This window comes from Apteryx mantelli, chromosome 7 (genome assembly GCF_036417845.1).
Source record: "Apteryx mantelli isolate bAptMan1 chromosome 7, bAptMan1.hap1, whole genome shotgun sequence".
NCBI lineage: Eukaryota > Metazoa > Chordata > Aves > Apterygiformes > Apterygidae > Apteryx > Apteryx mantelli.
Window position 1 is genome coordinate 36020661 of NC_089984.1, and position 22206 is coordinate 36042866.

General features: G+C 39.9%; 1 protein-coding gene across 1 annotated transcript in view; it reads left to right on the forward strand.

Moving 5' to 3' along the window:
- Positions 1-2902: 2902 nt before the first annotated feature.
- ATRNL1 (attractin like 1) overlaps positions 2903-22206 on the forward strand; it is a 565377-nt gene continuing 546073 nt past the window's right edge. The window contains exon 1 of the mRNA XM_013948667.2: positions 2903-3189. Coding sequence (XP_013804121.2) covers positions 2906-3189 — 284 coding nt within the window. The 5' untranslated portion in view covers positions 2903-2905. The remainder of the gene's footprint in view (positions 3190-22206) is intronic.

A 22206-nucleotide genomic window follows, 5' to 3' on the forward strand; every position in this document is an offset into this window, starting at 1 on the left:
TTAATGTGTTCAGAGATTAAAAAGTAGTCTTTGTATCTTGGAATATAATCTTAAACTAAATGCATTTCTGGTCTCATAATGTTGTTTAACAGAGGACAGTTGTTTAGCAGGCTTAATCATATGTAATATTGCACAATTAGCAGACTGTTCAGCAAAAGCTTTGGCCTTAGCTTTTTTCATAAAATATAAAGCAGCACCACAATTTCCATTTCCTCTCATGGCATGAACTCACCAATCATTTACAAGACAAAGACAAAGATGTCTAATAGTCAAGAAATGAGTCTGGTTCAGAACAATGAAATGATCTATCTAAGCTCAGTTAGGGAGACAGTGTACAGGCACCTGGCCTGAGAGTGGCTGTGGTTCTCCCGACATCCTCTGGAGCAAAACTCGACAAATCACTTCTCATTTCTGTTTTCCCAATGCACACTTGCATTTACTCTCTCAATTAAGACTGTAAGCTTCTTAAGGCACAGACTGTTTTTCTGTAATGTTTGTATTGTGCTTAGCACTGAGATCTTCATTGTGGTCAGACTCTATGTCATACAAAGATACAAACAGTTACTGCTGGATTTTATTGTGCACCTTACTGTAGTATTGATGTATCTTTATTTTTTGAAATTCAGTTGAGGATTTAATGGTATACCTGGGAAAAGAGACTAGTCTATCAGGTTAAACCAAAAACAACAAATCCCTCCCCCTTCCAGGCAGGAAAACTGTAGAAACTGGAGAAAGTTCAATCTGGATTTTAGAATCTAACAAGGTGTCACTTGGACCTATCTTTTCTGAAACAGTATTAGGAGATGAAATTAAATATCTTTTCTTTCTCTTCTTGGAAGAGAGACAGGACATCATATCATTTCAATTTGGCTGTTAGGAGAAGGTTTCAAAAGTTTTTATTTCTGTCATTTTCTTTATTGCAAGCAAATCTTTTTTTTGATTGTAAAACGAAAATATATTAAAGCAAAGTTAAAAAAAAAAAACAAAACAGGCTGTGCATGGCACATCTTGCTGGAAAAAAAAGAAGCCATTTTAGGCAATTTTATTAGAATGATTATTTTTGTACACCTCTGTTTATAAAGCTAGGTACTTTTGTTATCATGAGCCAAGCTGGAAGTGGAAGGCAGAGTCTTGATTTGTACTTAAAAATGGGAAGACAGACAAACGTTAGAAAATAAGAACTTCAAAACAGCAAGCTCTAACAGCTCTTCTAGTATTAACTGGCCTAACTTTAAAGAAAACCTCCCTGAACTTTCCAGGACTGGAGGTGAATGAACACCGAACGGCTGCTCCCCGGAGAGGCGGCCCTGCAGCCCCAGCAGCCCCAGGCCCCGTGGCGACGCGAACACGGTAACGGGCCGGGTGCCAGGCCACCGCTGTCCCCTCGAGCCGGCCAGGGGCGACCGGCGGCCAGCAGAGGGGCTGGGCCGGGCCGAGCCGAGCGGGACCGGACCAGGCCACCGCGGCGACCCCGCTCCCGCCGCCACCAACGGACCCCGCGCGCCGGGGCGGGGCCGCGGCAGCCTAGCCGCACCGCTCCTTCCGCCCCGCCGCTGGCCGGGCTGCGGGGGCGGGCAGGGGCCGGCAGTGCGTCCGTACGGACCGCCCCCCCCCCCCCCACTTTAAAAATAATAAAACCCGCCCCCCCCCCGGCTATAAATAAAGCGTGAACCGGCAGCCCACGCAAGGCCAGGCCGAGCGGTGGCGAGAGGAGGCGGCTGCGAGCGCTCGTGCGACCCGCCGCGGGGGTTTCGGGAGCGCGGCAGCCGCCGGCCCGGCGGGCGCTGGGCCTTTAAGGGCTGCGCGGCGGCGCCCGGCGAGAGGGGGCTGCGCGGTGCCGTTCCCCCCTCCCCCCCCCGCCCTTTTTAGGCTCGGATGGGCGACACCTCTGTTGAGCCGCAGCCAGCAGCGCAGGTTGCTCTCGCTGGGCGCAGGGGAAGGGGCGGGAAGGCGCTTGTGGGCGCAGGAGTTGCTGGTGTGAAATCACCCCGGCTGCCCCTTCCCCTGCCCCGGATGGGGGGGGTGGCGGTGTCCGTCGCCCCCGGGCCGAGCCCCCTCCCGCCGCGGGGCCCCGGCAGCGGCGGCCGCGCTCCCGCTGAGGGCCGGGCGCAGGGACGGACCAAGCCGATCGAGGGGCGGGGGGGGCACTGAACCGACCGGACCAGCGAGGAGATTACAGTTAGCCTTTAAAAATGGCTGCTGGGGAGCTGTCAGCTGGACAGAGCGGCTGTTAACCCCTCTCTTCCGCCTGTCCCCGCTGCGTTCCCCGCGGGGTGACGAGCGGAGCGGGGGCAGCCCCGAGGCCTGGCGCGGTCGGTGCGGGATGCTGTGGCGGCTCCGCGCCCGCCGCCCTCGCTTCCCATCTGCCCGGCGAGAGGACGGCGGCGGCCCCCGCCCCCCGCGCTCCTCCTCGCCGCTGCCTGCGCGTGTGCCGCGGGCAGCGCGACTACAAAGGAGGAGGGGGAGGCCGGGGCGCTGCGATCGAGGGCTGTGTGTGCGTGAGCGCGGGGGGGCACCTCCTGCGAGGAGAAAACGCAAGGTCAAGAGGCAGTCCTCTCCTCCTCCTCCTCCTCCTCCATGGAAGAGGACGGGAGCGATGAGCCCTGAGGAGGAAGGGGAGAAGGGGCGGATGGCGGAGGGCTCCTAGTGCCGGGCTGCGCCTCGGGAGCGACGGAGGTTTGCCGGGGCCGGAGGAGGCAGCGGAGGGGTCGGGCGGGAGAGGAGAGGGAGGCAGGCAGGCAGGAAGGAAGGAAGGAAGCGGGGGGTTTGAATCTCCCCGGCTGGATATTTCCCTCCAGGAGAGGCTCCCGGCGGCCGCCCGCCCGGCGCGGCAGCGGCAGCGGCGCTGCCCTGGGGGAGCGCGGGCGGCGCTGCCATCGCTGCCGGCGGCCGCGGCGCGGCGAGGATGGAGCTGGGCAGCGCCGTGAGGAGAGCGGGAGCTGCCCCTGCGCCCCTGGGCGTCTGGAGACCTTTCCCCTCTCCCTGCTGCTGCTGCTTCCCCGCGCTCCTGGACGTCAACAGCTGGCTGCTCTTCTACGGCTTCTTGTACCTGGCCCTCTACGCACAGGTGTCCCAGTCCAAGTCCTGCGACAAAATCTCCTGCTTCTCGGGTCATTGTGTCAACTCCACCTGTGTCTGCGACCAGGGCTGGGTGGGAGACCAGTGCCAACACTGCCAGGGCAGGTTCAAGTAAGTTTCTGTTTTTTACAATTTCCTTTTTCTCCTCTCTGGACCAGTGCTTGCGCTTTTTGTGTCATTACTAATTACCTGGGTTTTTTTTTTTTTGCTTGTGTCTGCTATGATTTTGTTAATGTGCGATGAAAGTATGTGACAGAAGTTATGGATGAAATAGGCCCTTTCACCTCATGGTCCATCCCTCTAAAAATAGAGGATGTAGTTGTCAGATGGAAAAATGTACCTGGTGATTTACCACTGAAAATAGGCTACTGCACTTGATGGGAACTGAGAGACAAGGAGAAATCAGCCTAAAGCTGTGTCACTGCAGTCCCTTCTGGAAGTGTCATGGAAATGACATGAGTACTTCATGAGGCTGCCTAGTGAGCAAAAAATCTTAACAGATTTGAATTTATTTTTCCTTCTGGAGATTGAAAGTCTTTTTCTCATTCCGGTCTTCCTCCCTCTCTTTCAAGTGCCTAAACTAAGTGGACATTAGTCATGCACATTCAGGACAGCATAAATTTATTTTTATACCATTATTGAAATGTGCATCACCAATGATTAGGTTTGCAGGAGAAGAGACTGTGGTATAACTGTAAAACAATAACTTACGAAATATCTTCTCAAAGGAGTGAGCAGCCAGTAAAGATAGAACTACCTTATTCTGAAAAGTGGATATGATACCAAGTTGTTGATCGGTGAGAAAGAAGCACACACACTGATACTTGCTTTTCTCTATGTAGTCTAAAAGAAGATGTGGTTTGTAGGGCTGTCACTTTTTCCCCCCTTTTGTATATGTGTTTCAGACTTCAGTGCATAGATGGGCAGTGAAGAACACTGTTGTAGGTAACATTTTGCTGTTATTTCACTATATAACCTTGGACAGGACACTTCATTTCATTCCCTTGTAAAATACCCCTTAAAAACAGGAACTATATTTATGAAGTATGTTGACATATACCGCTAAAAAGTGCTATAATATCTAGTTAATAACAATGTATTAGTGAGGCTGTATTTTACAGAATGTAAATTTTGCTTTTGGAGAGTGTTTTAATAGGTTAAAAGTATCCATAATTGTCTGTAAGTTTAGTTTTCTCTTTAGAGTGCTAAAATTAAGCTACATAACTTACATGTTTTTTAATATTTAATCTGAGGTCACTTATCCCTAAATAAAAAAAAATAAGTAATTTGTTAGTTTGGGAAGTTAAGGAGTAGTTAGCAGTCAGACATGTTAGCCAAATTAATCCATGTACAGTAGTGAAAGAAGCAGTTCCCTGGTAGCTTCATATTTGGTGGATTACTCTATCAATGAGATTACAATTGAGGTATAAAGGCGATATAAGGCAAACATAATACATGGATGTATTAAGACATCTTTTCTGCGTGTGAACTTGAAAATGAGATTTTAAAGTTGATGATTTGTTACCTGTGCGTATTGGGGGTTTGGGGTTTGTCGCTGCTCCGTGCTCTGGAACAATGGGCTAATTGCCATAAAGAGTGTGAGTGAGGAGAGGAGGCCTAGGTGAATCTTCTTTGTGCCTCATGGTGTGCAGGAGACGTGACTGTAGAGCTAGTATTTCCTGGCTTTAAAGGGATTATTTGTATCCTTTACCTTGACACCAGTCACAACAGTCCCTAATAGTGCAAAGGCTCAGGCAAATTTTATTCTCTTAAATTTCAAAGCTTTTTGTGAATTAGTATATTTTCTGAAGAATAGAGCTAGACGACACAGAGAACTAGAGCTGATGGCACAAGGATGCCTTTAGGCAGCCCTTAGAAGAATTTCCATGATTATTTGTTGTTAAAACATTTTTTGTTTATTATTTACATTGGTTGTATTTGTGATGTTAACTTAATGAGAGAAGGCATGGTGACTGCATTTTCTTGCTTACTTCTGGTAGAATGCTAATAATCCATCTCCACCTAGAGGAAGTTTGGTCTGAGTGTTGAAAAGACACCTTTTATGAGCCAAGCTAATGCAGTGTTTAATTGATGTGCCTTTAGGAGTTTTGGTGAAAACAAAATAGATTTCTCATTAACCTCTCTGCATTTTTTCATGCTCATCTTTGATAATGGTAGTGATGCTTGCATGATGATTTTTGTCACAGAAGTAAGCTTTTTCCATTGTTTTTGGAAACCTGTTTTCTCTCTCTCCCTCTCTCTCTCTCTCCCCCCCCCCCCCCGAGGACATTTTTATTGTGATGCCTTTGATAGGTCACCTTAAATATTTATTCTCCAAAGCAAAATATACTCTACAATGAAAATAACCATTCTGAGACCTAAAGCTTTACCAGTCTTGTGAGTTGGGGGTAGTATTAAATATGCTAACATGCGTTAGAGCACAAGCAGCAAATTAGAGTCACTGTATTTTGAATCTTGAAAATTCAGGGGGGTGTCAAATGGGTGATCAGTCAAGTCCTTGTATTTACAGAACAGTTGGAAAATGAATATTGGGCTACCCCAGACGCCAGGTGACTAAAGACTTTTCTGACTTCAGCGGAGTATTGGTAGTTTGACTCTAATGGAGCTTTTGCACATTGTTCCAATTGCCTGTGCAGCATGGTTGTCTACTTTCTACACCAGTAGCCACGGTTGGATTTTTACAGCAGTGGTACTTGTGTTGTCCAGTTAGGCTGGATGTTTATGATCTTGTGAGCAATTGCTCCAGTCAGTAAGAATTATTATGGAGAATACTTCAGAAAAGCAGAAAGATTCATAATTATGTTTGGCTATTATAAGCCCATTGAGAATTAATTTGTGGGTTGTGTGATATATATGAATGTTAATAAGTTAATAGAACCTTGTATATTATTTCAAACACATTGTTTCACAGTTTCAGCAATTTGAAGTGCCTGTGTATGTCCATATTGTTATGCAAAGTTAAAATGAACTTTTAATGACCTAAATTTGGCCACCTGTTTTCTGTCACTAAATTATTTAGTTAAATAGTTATTTTCTATCTTCTGGGAATGAATGACTTGCATTAACAAACGTCAGAAACATTATCATAAGAGAAGTACTCTAGCTAGGGGAAACTTGGGACCATTAATTCTTTTGTGACAGATGTGCAGTATTTTTGGTTTTGTTTTTATTTCTTTCTAAACTAAGAAATAACAGCATAGCAGAGAGACATCAAAAATGATTAATCAATTTTAGTAAGCAGGTATCAAAATTAATTGACAATTCTGTGTAATCTTGCCTTTTTCCTGTAGGAAAACTACTGAGTGAGTAAGACTACTTTTCAAATGTTGCTCTGGAATGTATGAAAGATGAATGGATGGGGAAAAATAAGTGAAAAGATTCTTGAGCACGATTTTATTACTTTTATTCATCAACTTATGTATTTACTCCTTATATTAACTGGGAAGTATGTAAAAACACATTATGTAAATGGTATAGCTTTGTTATTCTTACTGTGTTGCATGCGCATCCTTGCCTTTTTGCAGAATGTTCTAGGTCTCATCTCTGTCTGATGGTAAATTATTTTATTCCCTGTTCTGAATGGAAGTCTGAATGCAATTCTGATTTATTTTCAAATTTTTAACACTTTTTATTCTACTCTGACAAAATGCAAAACACTGTTATAAAAGTAAAAAGGGAAATCCAGTTACTAAAAGAGAGGGGACGAGAATACTGTCTGTCTGCTTCCTGAAGATACGGTAAAGGTATGAAAGCCAAAGGGAAAAGAGGTTCTGTTTTTATAGCAGGGAGCTTTAAACGGCACAGTTCCCAAGATGGGAAGAGATAAAAACACGAGCATAAAAGCAAAGTGTTCAGTTTTATTTTCACTAGGTCATTGCACTTCACTCTGTTTAATTTTTTTTTTTTAGCGGTAATGTTCTTCAGAAGGTTCTGTGACTAAACAAGGCTGTCCCCAAACAGTAAAATCTTATTTTATTGCTTGCATTTTATTTAAATCATTATACGTGCAAAAATCTCTTCACTAGTATGATTTTTTTGTAATGAAAAATCTGTGTTGTAAGATCCAGATCAGAAAACACTTCCTTCTTGTGGATTTGAGCATGTTCTGAGGAATATGTAGAAGTGGTTGTTAGACTTAGACACTTTTGAGCTTTGAGCATGCAGAAACCTGCTGGTAGGACGCTAGCTGTTCCATTGTATAAACAGATCCAGTTTAGGGCTCTTTGGTGTAAAAGAAAAAAACAAAACAAAACTCCCAAAGTAAAAATCAAGTATGTTAATTCCAAACCAGTGTTTACTAGCCAGTTAGTAAACGAGATCAGCCCCAAGTCTCAGGTCCACCAGGACAGCGATACTGTGTTCTATGATACCTGCTGGTTGAGATTCTCACATTGCTGTGTGAGTTCTCTAGATGTTAAATGGTTTTACATAGTGTGGTCAACTTAAGCTTATAGGTCATACTCGCCTTCTGATTTTCTGTTGCTGTTTTCTCTTGCGCTTTCTTTAGTGAGGTCCAATTTTTCTGGTGTAATGCTTACTGTAGGAAGTCTAAGCAAGAGATTTTGTATTGTTGCTGGACACTGATTAATGCTTTAATCTGACTTGGCTTTGTTTGAAGATTGTTTCTCAAACTTGTTGAACTTGCCATCTACTTCTGACTTCTATGCCTTTGCATGGTCTGCTGAAATGGCAGTACTTTGTCCCTCCAGGGCAGGAGGATGAGAATCAGTGCTCCTTACAGGCCAGGAGTGTTTACACCCATCTCTTCCTGGAGAAGATGAATTGCTGTTGATTTAAGGGTAGTTGAACTCTGTGGCGGATTGCTTTTCTCTCCCTTTTCACCTTCCAACAGAGAATCTTTCTGTGAAGTGAATCTTACACTTTAGTCCACAAAGGACTTAGGTGCAGTTTAGGAATGACTATTTGAAAAGTGCAAACTTTTCTAAAGTAGAATTATTTTATTGTCTTTGAAAACTGCTGGGTGCTGATAACAGTTTCTGTAAATTCTCTTTAGTGATTTGATGAGTAAAATCCCAGAAACTTAACTGGATTTCAGCTCTGGGAGTCCTAAGTATTGGAGGATTTGCAAGCAGGCCAAATTGCTTGCAATGAACTGTAGCAGCAGTGACTTGTAGAGTGGCTGAGAGAAAACAGTGGGTGTTTGGTTACCCAGCCAGATCAGGAAACCCTGCGATGTGATAGGAGTCGAAACCTAGTGGCTGCAGGTACAAGCATTTCATACCAAATAAGCTTTAGCATTTCTAATTAAGCTTTATTAAATTATAATGAAATATTATGTGCAACACATGTTTTTTCTGACCCTGTTACAGTGAATTTGTGTGAAACAAAGTGATGGCAATTGCTTTTTAGGGAGAGAGATGGTAAGGAAAATATTCTACTGTACAAACAGTTCCCTCTTCAGATGGTTTTATCTACAGCTATAACACTTGAGCTGAAAACTTCACCATAACTATCCTTTGCTGAGGGACAGTCTTTCATGTTTTGAAAGCTTGCTGGAGGTATTGGAAGGTATGTAAATACTAGGTAGAGCTGAAATGATTCATTTAAACAAAAATAAGATGACCTTTGCATGTTGAGCCCTAGGCATAAATTAGTGAAAAATCTGAGGATGCTGATAGGTGCCTACTATAATTAGCAGGGCTTTTAGCACCACTGCACACTTTCTCTGCCCTGCCTTACAGGCGTGGGGTGACACTGTCTTATGCAAAAGTTCTAGTGGTAGTGTAATAGCAACAGCTTCTACTCAGAGAAGGGTAAGTGTTCTTGTTAAACATCTCCACAAACCCTGTCTTAACTGAAGGAGTAACAGAAGATCATAAGTTCTGGAGAAAAAACACTGATCTTGTATATGGGCTTTTTTGTCCTAAAGATGTTTTATAATTTTTTTTTACTCTATACAGCACTGTTTTGCAAATAATTGGTCGTGTTGTGCTTTGTGTTTCCACATAGAGAAGAAAACTTTTTCCTGTTAATCCCTTTCTTGTACTGAAAGAGGGTCAGCGTTAAGAGCAGTGCTACTTACTTTGGCGCTTTCCCTGTGGATCCCTTGACATAATCTCCATGTAGTCCGGTGCTCATTTTGTACAAGCTACTGGTATTGGGAGGGAGGAAGTAGGGTTAACACAGTTTCCCTCATTTTCATGAATGTTGGGCAAAAATGATAATACAACTTAGCACTTTCTTGCATTAGGTCTTCTTGGGCTTGCTCTTACTCTGTGGGCTCTGGAGTGGCTGAGGGGCACAGTTCCTGGTTGTGAGGTTTCAAGGGAATTCTTTTATTGGAAAGCCAGGTAGTAGGGGGTGTATTTTGGTACAAAAATATGCTGTATTTATAGTTTGTTGGAGGTGCCCATTCATTGTGGGCATCCCCAGAACACTCTTCCCTGACACTGTGATATTACAAAATCTGTATGAATTGATCCTTGCAATTTTTTTTTCTTTTTAATACCCCTTTTAGTATGTGTGAGAGGGGTCTATTCCTGAATAATTGTTTGCCTTTTTATGATAGGAAGATGGTAAGAAAACAGTAGTCCACCTTGGTAACATGAGCAGTTCTGCATAGCTCTCTTCTACTATGTTTGGAATTGAATTTTGGGAATAGTCAAGTCAAGTTTTTTTTTCTTATTAGAAATGCATTGTAAGTAGATGTGTAAAATCACAGCTAAAAGCCAGGAGCAAACAGGGAATATTTTTAACTGTTTCTCACAACACCAGAACTAGGGTGCCCCTAGTGAAAGGACTAGTTGGTAAGCTTAAAATAACAATGGAAAATAGTGGGTTTTTTTTCTTTCTTTCTTCCCACAATACGTAATGAAATTATAGAGCTCACTGCCACAGGATGTCAAAAGAAGTATAAAGGGATTAGATAAACTCATTGTGATTAAGGCCATGCTCATCATGGTTATGGCTCAGTACTGAAGCTGCTGATGGTTAGGAGGACTGTTATACTTGTCTGTCTTTTTAGTCTTCTAATTTCAATATTAATGGAACTTTACATGTATGACGTTGAATTTACCTTTTCTGTTTATGTGGCTAAACATACAAATGCATACACTGTTGTAAAATGTGCCATGTCTGAGATGATACTGCAGTTGATTCCAGCATGTTTCTATTAACGGTGCAAACTTAATGTAGTAGTACTTTGTTTTATAAATCTGTAATAGCTTTCGTTCTGCTCATCTGTAAATACATTATATGACCTTACATACATTCCTTCTTTGCTGGACAGATTGTTTATTCTGGTTTTGAAACTCCTTTGGTGACTAATTATTTCAGATGCTCTGATTTCTCCTTTAATTGTTTCTGGTTTTCTCTGATAACGTAATTGGCTATATTATTCTTTTTATAGGTTGTTTATCTCTGGTCAGTAGGTTGTTTGCTTTAGAGTATTTATAAAGAGTTCAACAGTCTAATGAAACTTTAATTGTTTTGCATTAATGTCAGTAAAATATTGTTTTGGTTATGTCTGTTTTTGCTAAGTGAACTTTACCAATCCTGCTTTGGTCTCTGTGCTTAAAAAAATCTAACCTATTCTGTGGTATCAGAATAGGCTGCTATGTTTTCACTGGTTATGAGAAACACATGTATCTTTGTTCAGTCAGGTTTTGTGCTTGGGGACAAACAATGAAGCCATACTGACTTTAAAGGAAGTATTTGAATAACTTTGCCAACTATCTTGGATTCTACTTACTAACCAGCATCTGAGCAATGCTTATCAATCATAGGAAGCAAGTTCAATAGACAAGTTTTACTGAAAAACTGTCTCCCCCTTCTTTCTTGTCAACATGTTTAACGTTGTGCATTTTTTGTTAAGTTTGATTTATTAAGGAAATGAGACTTTCAAAACTGCTGTCTGTGTGTCTGCCACTGTTTCTTCCACTAGCAAGTGCCTTTTAACTTGTTCATCAGTTATAGTTTTCATGAAAATGAGTCTGGGTAGAAGAGAGCCCCCCAACTGAGGGAAAAGCTGCCCATGAAATCGGTTGTGTTACTAGACCCCGGAGAATTTGGAGGAGAGAAGCAGAGAATGGCCCAACTGTAGGAAAAGCTGCAGTCAGAGCTTTTCTGTTTTTTAGATGTTAATCAACCTTGAGATGCAGCACTACAGGGAAACAGGTTTCATTATCATTGTGTTTCGTCACAGAAAGACTTAAAAAAAAAAAAAAAAAAAAAAATTTTCCTTCAGGTTGGTGCAAGAAACTGCCCCTTCCTCTAGCTCTTTTGTACACTGGTTTGGTGTGTGCAAGAGCATTAGAGGAAAAATTGTGAATGAAACTGCTCCTCCTCTTAAGTTTTTTTCAGTACCCAAATGACAGTCTTTTAAAATACTCTCTCTAAAAATCAGATGATGTTCTCAAACAGTTATCTTTGCTTTTTTTGATAACCTGCAAATAAGTACCAGTTGTCATATGTAATGATAGAGATTGCACAAGATGGGGGAGCACCTCTGAGTACTTTCCCTTCAGTTAATCTGCTTTGTTGATTTGCTCTTACTTTGTTCACAGCAACTTGATTTCATGTGTCAATCTGTTTGATTATTAAGTCTTGTCTTCAGATATTTCCTATCACATTAAATGACCTCTTGCATGTTCTGCTTTCTTCTTCAAGGACCAAACAAATTCCAATACAAGAAACTTTAACACTTAGATGTTAAAGGGCTCTCAAACTTTGTTATTCCGGACAGAGTCCTTATTTCAGTCTTAAATTCTGAATTCTGCTGTCTGCTAAGGGTGACACATGCAAAGTGTCCTTAAATTGCAGACTGTGAACAGAAACAATACTGTTGTATAAGAAATGATCTCTAGAAAAGAGTTACACTTTCACAGTTAGCTGCAGCCAGTTGAAGTTCTTGATGCTGTGAAAGGGGTGACTTTATCCTTCCTACAGCTCTTTGGCTGCATCTTCTTTCTGCTTCTTACGTAAGCATTAATATTCCTGCTGCGAGTTGAAAAGTATCCTGAACAACACTCTCTCCAGCTCTGAAACCAACTAGTTCTTAGCCAGATCAACTCCCTGAGGTTACTTTACTGCACAAGTCTATTGCTGGCCCAAAGGAGGTAGCAGGAATTAGCAGGTGTAAATGGGAGAAGGAAATTGCCCCTTTTAGAAATAGTACAGACTTGCCTTAACTGTATCATGAAACAACACTTTGAACTTCTATAACCCGTTCAAATTATTTATCTTCTCACGGGGTTGGCATTGGTTAAACAAATTGTTTACTTACCTGTTACGTGCGTACCTATTAAACTGTTGCTACTTCTAATCCAAAGGGTGTGATCCCGAGTCAGGTTATCAGTTGCACAGCTGCCTTTGTTACCAATATGGCCTGTATCTAACGCAAGACTCCTGTGTGTATAATTACTCCTATTGACTTCATTGGAATTGTTTGTAAGATTTTTATGCCTGCAAATGGCATTTTTATAAGCCAGCAAGTGAATATTGATATAATTAAACTAGTGGAAACATCAGTGATTGTTGTATTATCTTTGTTCAAATATATATATATATTTTTGCTTTGTTTAGAATTGATTTTAGTGGTGGTGCTGTGAAAAAAATATTTCTTCCCATGTGACTTATTGTCTCTGTGTTTGTTCAGATTTTAAAATGCAGTGGTAGTCTGTATGATAACAGAGGGATTTTAAATTTGTAAGAAATATATTTTATGAGAATCTTGTTTTGAAATGTAGAAGCATAAGCCATATGAACCTACAAAACTCCTTACGAAGTAAACATAATCTGCAGTGGAAAAAGTGCTTTCTGAAAGGAAGGCAGTTCTCTTGAAATAATATTTAAAAATGATTTTAGGTTGTATTTTTGTTGTTTAATAACACTTCACATATTTGATTTTTTTTCTGTGAGTTTTCATAGACTAGAAAAGATCTCGCTGATTAACTGTTTTTACAGCTTGCGTTATGGAAACTGTAGGATTGTTTTGAATTAATTCTGTTCCGAGTAGAACATGGACTTTAGAAAAGCAGCCGTTCATGCCTGAAAAATCTTCCAGTGATGGACTTTCCATCACAGTCCTTTCTGAATTCTTCTGTTGGTTAGTTATGCTCACTGGTTTTCATAAACAGCAGAACAAATGTATAATCCCATCTATTCCAGAAAAATACCCTACTCTTGTTTCTTGTCTGTTTTTGTGCTGCCCTGTTTTCTAGTGTTTTGTTGTGTGTTCACTGAGGACAGAAGAGCCTTCAGTGTGTCAGGCTTATGTTCCCCGTGTAGGGGAGACTGTTGTCACCTTCCCTTTGGTGAGAGGGAGGAGGCGTGCTCCTTGAATTTTTTCAGCATAAAACAGATTTTCCTATCCTTAACTGCTTTCTGGGTTTTCAGCCTTCCTTATTTTATTAATATTCTTGAACTATGAATGCCAAAAGTAGATGCTTGTTTTTTGTAATGGTTGTACTGGTGAAATACAGAAGTAGAGTAACCTCTCCTCTGCCTGAGGTCCTACTGTATGCAGGTACAGAGAGCACCTCTAGGCTTCGCACTGTGCTGGCAGCTCAGTCAATTATTTTCTGCCTTACGAGTCTTTTCAGAGTTGTTTCATCCTCAGTACTGAGTGCTTGGTGTGTGCCCTTGCTTGTCCCAAACTAGTCCATGACTTGAACGGAGTCACGGAGCGTGCCTACACTGGGTGATACTTAATTGTGGGGCTACAAATGTATATGTTTGGGATGGAGCTGCACCCCTATTAGAAGGAGGGACCCCCCCCTCCACACACACACATCCTCCAGCAATAGCTAATTTGCCCTGTACGCAGCCTGTTTCTGTGTGTAAGTCTGAAAACACTGGTAGGCTGAATCCCTTTGCAATGTTAAGCAAAGAAATTTTGAATTCTGGAGTCTAGTTGGTTTCCAGACTAAGTGGCTCATTGCTTAACTAAGCGTGCAAACAGATGGCTGGTGACCCTGCTAGTCCTTTCAGATGTCACTGAAGCCTGTTTGCCATCGCTGTAGATATGCAAAGAGCTCAGCTGAATTGAGCGGATGTTTAATGCTGTCCATAAATGATACATAAATGTTAGCACAGATTATAGCATTTAATATTCATTTTGTTTTTAATTTAATTTGGCAAATACATAGTCTCTCACTGTGTCTCTCTTGCTTCCTTTAACCAAAAGTAAAGCATGATGATCATATTTTTGGAAGGCATTACCACAGTTAATGTCATCTTTTTAGAATAAGTATAAGTAGATTGTGAGATATCTGTCTATTTATCACACTGCACTAGAAATTGATTTAATTGTATCAAAATGTGGGCACAAAAGGTAGCAGTTAATATGAGATGCTACAAGAATACTGTTGGGATGTTCTTATGCGTATACACTCATGTGCTAGTGAAAAAATTTAGTTTAGAGCAATTCTAAGTAGAAAATCAAAGAAATACATTGGAAAAACTCATACAGTATTGAGGAATAATTTTTTTTTGCTGTCTTGGAAAATATGTTACAAAATTGATATAAGAATAAGAGGAATAAAGAATGATGATCCCTAAAGGAAATCTGTGAAATTGATTTATGTGGGTTCTCCAGTGTACTGCAGCAATTAACAGCAATAAAGGGACACTATACTATAGTGAATTTTAAGCAAAGTATATGTTTTCATGTGAGGTGAGCAGCAGGAATTTTTAACTAGTATTATAGATTGCACTCTGTATTATTAAAAGTCTAATGAGTAAACATGAGTTGCATTGATTTTAATGCTCCGTGTGGAATAAGACCCTGTTGAGAAATGGTGGCAGAACTGGGCTCAGAGCTGACTATTACTTAGTGTTCCTTCACAAGGCGCAAGAATTGCATTTAACTTTGAAGTCTCCTGCAGACAGAAAAATCTACAGCTTTTAGGCTTCTGAAAAGCAATGTAGCCACCAGCTCTGTAGAATATTTTCTAGGAAAAACATCCTAAATTTTCTGCTAGAGAAATGGCATTTTGTGGGAAATAATTACGTTCTAAAAATCTGTATTCCAAAGTTTAGAGCATAGGTCATTCATCTAGAAGACATGGTTTCCAGGACCTGTGTGAATCAATATTTTTTTATATTATTTAGCTAAGGATAGTAATCTGCTGCTACCATCGTGTGATGGCAAAATGTCTACTTTGTTAACCCTGATGATGTTTAAGCTAGATGTAGAGTATTTCCAAACTTTAAGCAGCTCTGGACATGCCTGAAAACTGTGATTTGGACAGGGAATTTTGAGGCCAGGATACTCTAGGCTTACCTGGCAACTGAACAAGTATCGAAGTACTTAAAGTTTGAATTCAGGCAGCTAAAACAACACTTGAAAATCTAAATTCTCTTACAGATTTAGTCCATAATTTCTGTGCTTCAGTGCCTCATCTGTAAAAAGGGAAGTACTTCCTACTGTGTAAGGTTGAAGATTTGAGGTGATCTAGGACTGTAATGATGGGGCCAGCTAATGATTTAGATAGAATTTTAGAGGATTGAGAATGCATTTGTTCTTAGAATATGATAACTAATATGGCATAAATTTCTGTGGTTCAGACTGCGCCATATATCTCAAAAAGATGAGTAAAATGGCTTTGTCATTAGGTCAGGCGGACCTAAAATTTGCAAGCACTCTGTTTTATTGGAGAATACTTGAAGAATAAGTTATTTGCTTACTTGAGAGAATACTTGCAAAAAAAGAGCTTGTACATTGTCCATGTCACTGATGAGATTGTTTTTCAGAAGATATCCCCACTCAAGAAGACCCTACTCCCTAAGCTTAAATTAAATGTTATAAACAAAATATATTGTGATTTGCAATCATAAATAATATTTAGCAAATATTTTAAAGAGTTACTGTTCTGCCTATATGAATAAAATGGTCTATATTAGTCATTAAATTATTTTTGAATATCATAAACATGCATTCCCAATTTGTAGGATATTTGCATTATGTTATCCCAGGGCATGAGTCTGGATTCACTGTCTGTAATTAACAGTAGATTTTTACTATAGATATACAATTTTATTTTATATATAGATGTATGTTTATTCCCATGTTTTTGAGTATTCATTTTTTTCTCTGTTAGCTTGAGGGTTGGAAATTGCCTTCAATTAAAAAGTGGATAAAGTTGAGTGTGTCCTGTAATTATTGGGCTGCAGGAGCTTGAATCAGAACGTTCAGAAATATCACAAAAGGACCAAATCTAACTATTTACAGCACCAGTCGTGGCAGTGAAGTGTGAGCAGCACTGATCTTGGCCAAAAGCCTAGGAGGAGAGCTGTGGATAGTAATGTGTGTCTTCTTCACAGAAGCTGTCTATTCAAGGTGTGAAAAAACCCTGGGGCACTGTGGAACATAAAGACATCCTTGATTTCCCTGTCCAAGGAAAAAGAGGGAGAAATTAACTAGCCAAACAAAAACCCATACAAGCTTCAGAACGACTAGCTTCTTTTTGTAATGAATACTAGTGGTGATTAGAATACAATAAGCTTATTTTTTTTTGATGTGCATCTCTGCTTTCAAAAATCTAGAAAACTTTGATTCACTTTGTATTTAAAGAAATACTTGATATTTCCAGCTTTATTAGTAAAACTGAAATGCTGGTTAATCCAACTGAAGGATAACCTTCAGTTGCTCTTTCTTGAATCTATAGAGTAAGCATGTGTGAGAAAACTGTACTTCTCATGAAAAAAAAAAACCAGAAGAGCTTTTATTAATGTTTATGTATGTGCAAGTACTGTTTGTTATGGACATACTTTGGAGGATGCTTGATAGTCAAATGTATGTATGGTGTATGAAGAGATACCAAAGTAGCAAAGTAGTTATGGGGAAGGGGGGAATGAACTGTGTGTATTTCATGGGAAGTATCATACACTTGCTGTAAGTGAATTAAGCTTCTGTAGTTCTCTCTCCTATGTAGTAAATCTGTTTTGCTGGCTTCCAAAGTCATTTGAGGATCTTCTAAAGGATAATTTAAAATGTCCAACAGGAGCTGCAATGTGCTCTTGAAAAATAACAAGAGATACTGAAATATGGAGCTGTCTTTGAAAACATACACACTTGCATTTGTGAGCACAGATGTAATATAGTGTTAAGATATGTTTTAAAAATTTGGATGGTTGGATTCAATCAGTCCTTTCTAGAGGGATTTTTGAATGATACAAATAACTTTAGAAGAAAACAAGATTTCATCAATTTATGAACTGTTGGGGGCCATATTTGTCTTCCTGGTAGTTTTGGAACCAACCTGTTAAGGTGTTGTTTCATGCTGAGAATATCTGTATTTTACAAACAATCCTCTTAGATGTGATTTAATTACAGAAGTGTTGTACTGAGAAGGTGTGATAGTTAACTGTGTCCTTTTAGCTGGGATTCTGGATCCAAATATCTCTCCTTAAGTATGTTTTATGCATGTGAAGAAAAGGAAGTGCCAGCTTCTGTTCAAGCAGAATTCCTTATCCTGTCTTAAAATATATTCAATTTATCCTTGTTAGTAGCTTATTTAGAAAAATAAGAACAGTTATTGTTCTTAAATCTTGGGGAGTTTTACTGTGTGTGGATATGGAGGAGAAATTAGAATCTCACCACCAAACAGAATGGCCACTTGAAAGAAAAAAACAAAAAACCTCACAAGTGACTAGACTACAGCACGTGACCATTATTTTGGAATAGTTGTTTTTGAATTTATGCTAAAGAGAACAGAAAGAGAAACATTCAGGATGAATGTTTTCTTTATTGGTGGAGGGTTATATCTTGAAAGATAGGAAAAAATCTTTGATTAAAGTTTCATGTAAGACTGGTTTGAAATATGAATATTCTCTATCTATTTAAACATTTTTCTGTTGCCTCCTTTAACTGAGGCAACATACATGTCTCTGTCACATTCAGTTTATCAAAACAATGTGAAGATGGGGATATCAGGGTTCTGGGGTATACTTAAAGTGTGGGGGAAAAATGCAGAAGGCTATTTAAGATAAATACAAAAGAATACATTCTGTTCTTAATGTGTTGTCTGTGTATTTTCATACAGTTCAGATATCTGTAGTTCAAGAAGTGAACAGAAACAGAAAATTACCATTCCAGTATCAGGTCATAAATTTCTCTGTTAATACTGATAGCGAATGCATAAATCATCATAAGGCTACTTCTGCAACTGAAGCAGAGGTGTCCACCAAGCAGCCATAAAGAATTTCTTTTATTAATTCACTTTATACTTGCAATAAAATAGCAGTGTCTGCATTACTCAATAGTGGTGTATGTATTTGTCAGAAATGTCTGAAGTTATCGGTGTCATGGGAGACTTTTATTTCTCATCTGATCTTTTCTGTGGTGTAGGTATTGCTTAGGCATAACTTGATGTTTTAAGAATCAAGCAACAATCTTTTGTAGGTATCCAAAAATGCTGTCTAGGTGCATTTAGCTGTCTGATTTAGTGATGCAAGGAGTTACAGGGGGCAAATCTGAAGCAAAGAGAATTTAACTGCTTATATGGCTGATAAACTGAATTTGCAGAATCATATGAAGAAAAAGACCTTTTGTATGAAAAAACTTGACAAACATATCTGCTCAGCAAGTATAAGCAGTTAAAAGAAAGCATTAAAACAAAATGTTTTATCATATGTAGAGGGCCATTCCTGATGGAAATAGATGGTAACTGAACATCTTCCAAAGATTTTGAGGTTTTTGCATTGAAATAAAAAGAGGTAGAAGTGAAGTTTATGACAGTTAATAGATTTGATCAGCCTTCCCTTTTCACTTTGTTTAATAAAGCAAAACTTAAAAAATCTGTACTTTGTATAGTGTAGATCTTGCTAGCTGTATTCTGTAACTGAAGAAAGCAGCGATGCATTGCTCCTGTGAACTTTTCTGCAAACTGCCCTTGATGCTGTGGAAATATCCTCTAGAACTCTGGCTTCTGCTGTTTGTAATGGAAGATGTCTCAGCTCCAAGGAGTTTCATTCTGTTTTGAAAAATCCTATTGGGGAGACTGCTTTGTTCAGCTGAAAGAATGATGAACTGCTTCACAGAAGTCCTTTGATTCTTTGAGTACTCCAAAGCCATTTTGGTCTGTCTTTCAGAAGTCAAGAATATTCCCACAGAATGTGTGTGCTTAGAAGAAGCTATAGGTTCTGATTTTATTCTGGACAAAAGCCTCAGGCAGGGCCTCTGGAGCCCGAGGAGCTACAACATGTTTGGCACCTGGATTAGTTTTGGAAGGGTCTTCCACAAGGCGGGATCCTTGATGATATATCTAAAAGCTGTGAGTTTGTTTCCTCTCAAACTGTCTCATTCTGCCTAGCACCATCATCTCTTTAAGCTGCCCTTTTCAGGTTAGGCTCACTTCTACCACCCAGCATGACAGATGATAACATCATATCCATGAATCCTGCAATTTGTATCAGCCTGTGTCAGATCAGCAGATTCTGTTTTCTACCATATGTGAGCAACAAAAGCATCTGCTTTTTTGTCCTGCTGTTTTTCAACTCTGTGAGTTTGGATTAAAACTCCAGAATCAAACTAGTTGAAGTAAATATGACTCTGACTGTCATGGCAGCAAAATCCCTTTTGACTTTGTCTTTTTTGGGGGCAGGCCTGTTCTATTTTTTAAATAGAACGTACCTTCAATTCCCCTTTCATATCTGTATCAGTTGTAACAAACGCATTGCTCTTGCGGTGGACATCCTGTTTAGTGGTCCTGAGCAGACTCTGACATGTATGTCTGGACCTGAGGGCTGAAAAAAAATGTATATGTTCATCTGCGTCCCGTGTGAAGAGTTATTGTGCTCAGATGATAACAGAGAAGACTGCTGCTGTGTTTCAGCTCTAGGCAAGGTAGTGGAAGCTCAGGTGGGCCTTCTGTGTCTTAAAACAACCACACTGCCCTACCCCCCAACCAAAGGGGGGAAGAAAAAGCCCCAAACCTCCCAGCCCAACATATTCTCTTACTGGCTGTTTATTTCCTGATACGCTCTGCATTTTGTGGATGCACTGAATCACTTTATGCTCTTGGATCACAGCTGGGAATTGTTTCAGTACGAGGCTCACCTTTCTGTAATAGGGACATCCTAAATCTGTTTATTTGATGCCACCAATAAATGTTAGCTGGATGGTGCCTATCATCTCTTTTAGATATATTCCATACTTGAGTAGACTGGTATGCAACTTCCTTCTGATACTTCTTATGGTTCTTTCCAGGAGCAGATAGCTGGGAAAAAAAAAAGAGAAAAAAGAGAAAAAAACCCTAATGATTGTATTGGCCTGGCTAAGGTAGTCATTCAGCTGGAGTATTTTTTGACTGTTGGTGAGGAATCGAAGGCTGCTGGCTCTCCTTCCAGACTGCCTATGCGAAATTTAGGTTTTGTGTGCCAACCCACCCTTGCTATATAATGACATGAATGCTGTACAGCTTTAGAGAAAATACATTTCCTCCCATCGTTTCACTGTAATGGAAGTTCTTATTCAATGTTTGGAAGTACTCTCTGAGGTGATTTATGTGGCTAAATACATAAGAGTTCTTGATCCAGTATTCCCAGTGATCTTTATTAGGGTCTGACAGTTGGATGGCAAAGAATCTGGACTATTTCTCACATTGATACAAATTGTCCTTTCTTTTTGCTTTGTGTATGTGCATTTGTGAATTACTGATATCATCAGATGGTGCTTCCTGCTGGCTTAAAATGTCAGTCTGTTCCACAAAAATTGTGAAAAGCAGATTGACAGAACTGTTTGTCCTTGTGAAATGCTCTGTTTCTCTCTGGAACTTAAATTGGTTGTTCCTTTGAACTGTGATTTAGATTCCATCTAAACCGTAATTATTTTGTTTCGAGAGTTCTTTCTTGCAGTTGTTTCTTTATAAGGTGCCTGGAATTCCTTTTCTTTGTAATTAATCCTCTCTCTACAGTGTTGTTTCTCTTCCTCTGGATCTGCCTGAGTCTGGTTTCTGAATTCTATTTAAGCTATGTTTTTCCAAATACTGTATTTCTAGGGCTGAGGTAGGTCTTCACATCTGCAATATCAGCTCTCTTCTGTTGAAATGGTTCTTCAGACTCCACTGAGGTGATTAATGTCAACCCGTACATGATTAAGGGACACAGCTGGTTCCATTAAAAACCCTGTTACCCAGCTGGAGTATACCCCATTTTAGCTTAACATACTTCCTGCTGAGAAGTGTTTCTGTTCCAAGGGTTAATGTGGTTATTTAGTAGTGTCCAACAGTTGTTTGTGCTGAAGATCCTGAAATCAGCCATGCAGTTCACGAGTGGCTGAGGTTACAGTTTGGAAGCAATAAGAAACCTATATAAATGTATGCATGAACTATTCCTCAGCTTTCCCTGTAACTGTAGTTCCTTCAATATGTGTAGTTCTCATAAGCACTTACTTCTCAACCTTTTTTCTTTCCCTGATACGTACTTCCAAAATGTCTGAGACTTTTGCTGTTGAAAGGGAACTGAAGTTGCATGGGGCACACTTTGCCTTTGCATGTTGAAGCATCAGATGCAGGAGGATGAGATACAGGCATGTTTTGCGGATAACTGCAAGGATAAAAAGTTCCCCAGTCTCGAATGAGAGCCCTATTTACCCTCACTCTGTGAATGTGCATATGGGCTATATGTTGAAGAACTTTTCCTTACCTGGATAAATATGTAACTTGGCTTTGCCTTTTTCAGTATTTTCTTCTTCAAAAAGATGTTGATGTTATGTTTAATTGAAGTAAATATCTACAGAACTTGTATATGAATGGTACTTCAGGCAATTATTGATACAACAGGTTTATGGTTAGTTAACAAAAATATTTTTATGTATTTTACTCTACCTAAATCCTGCTCAGAAAACCAGTTGCTCATGTGAAGTTAAATCTAAATTAGTGCATATACCATGTGTAAACAACATCCCGTAGTTGGAAAGAAATTAAAAATGAAATTATCCTGATTATGAGACCACAGTAATTACATGAGTCATGAATTAATGAAAGTGTTTTTTTCTGTTCTAAAATGTCTTTCATATCAAATCAAAAAGTGGTCTCAAAGAATGTCTGTTAAAATGTGTTTTTCCTACCAGTGCTTATGAAGAAGCTTTATTATTTTTATTTCAGGATTTAATCAAAAGTAATGATGATACACATTATCTAATGT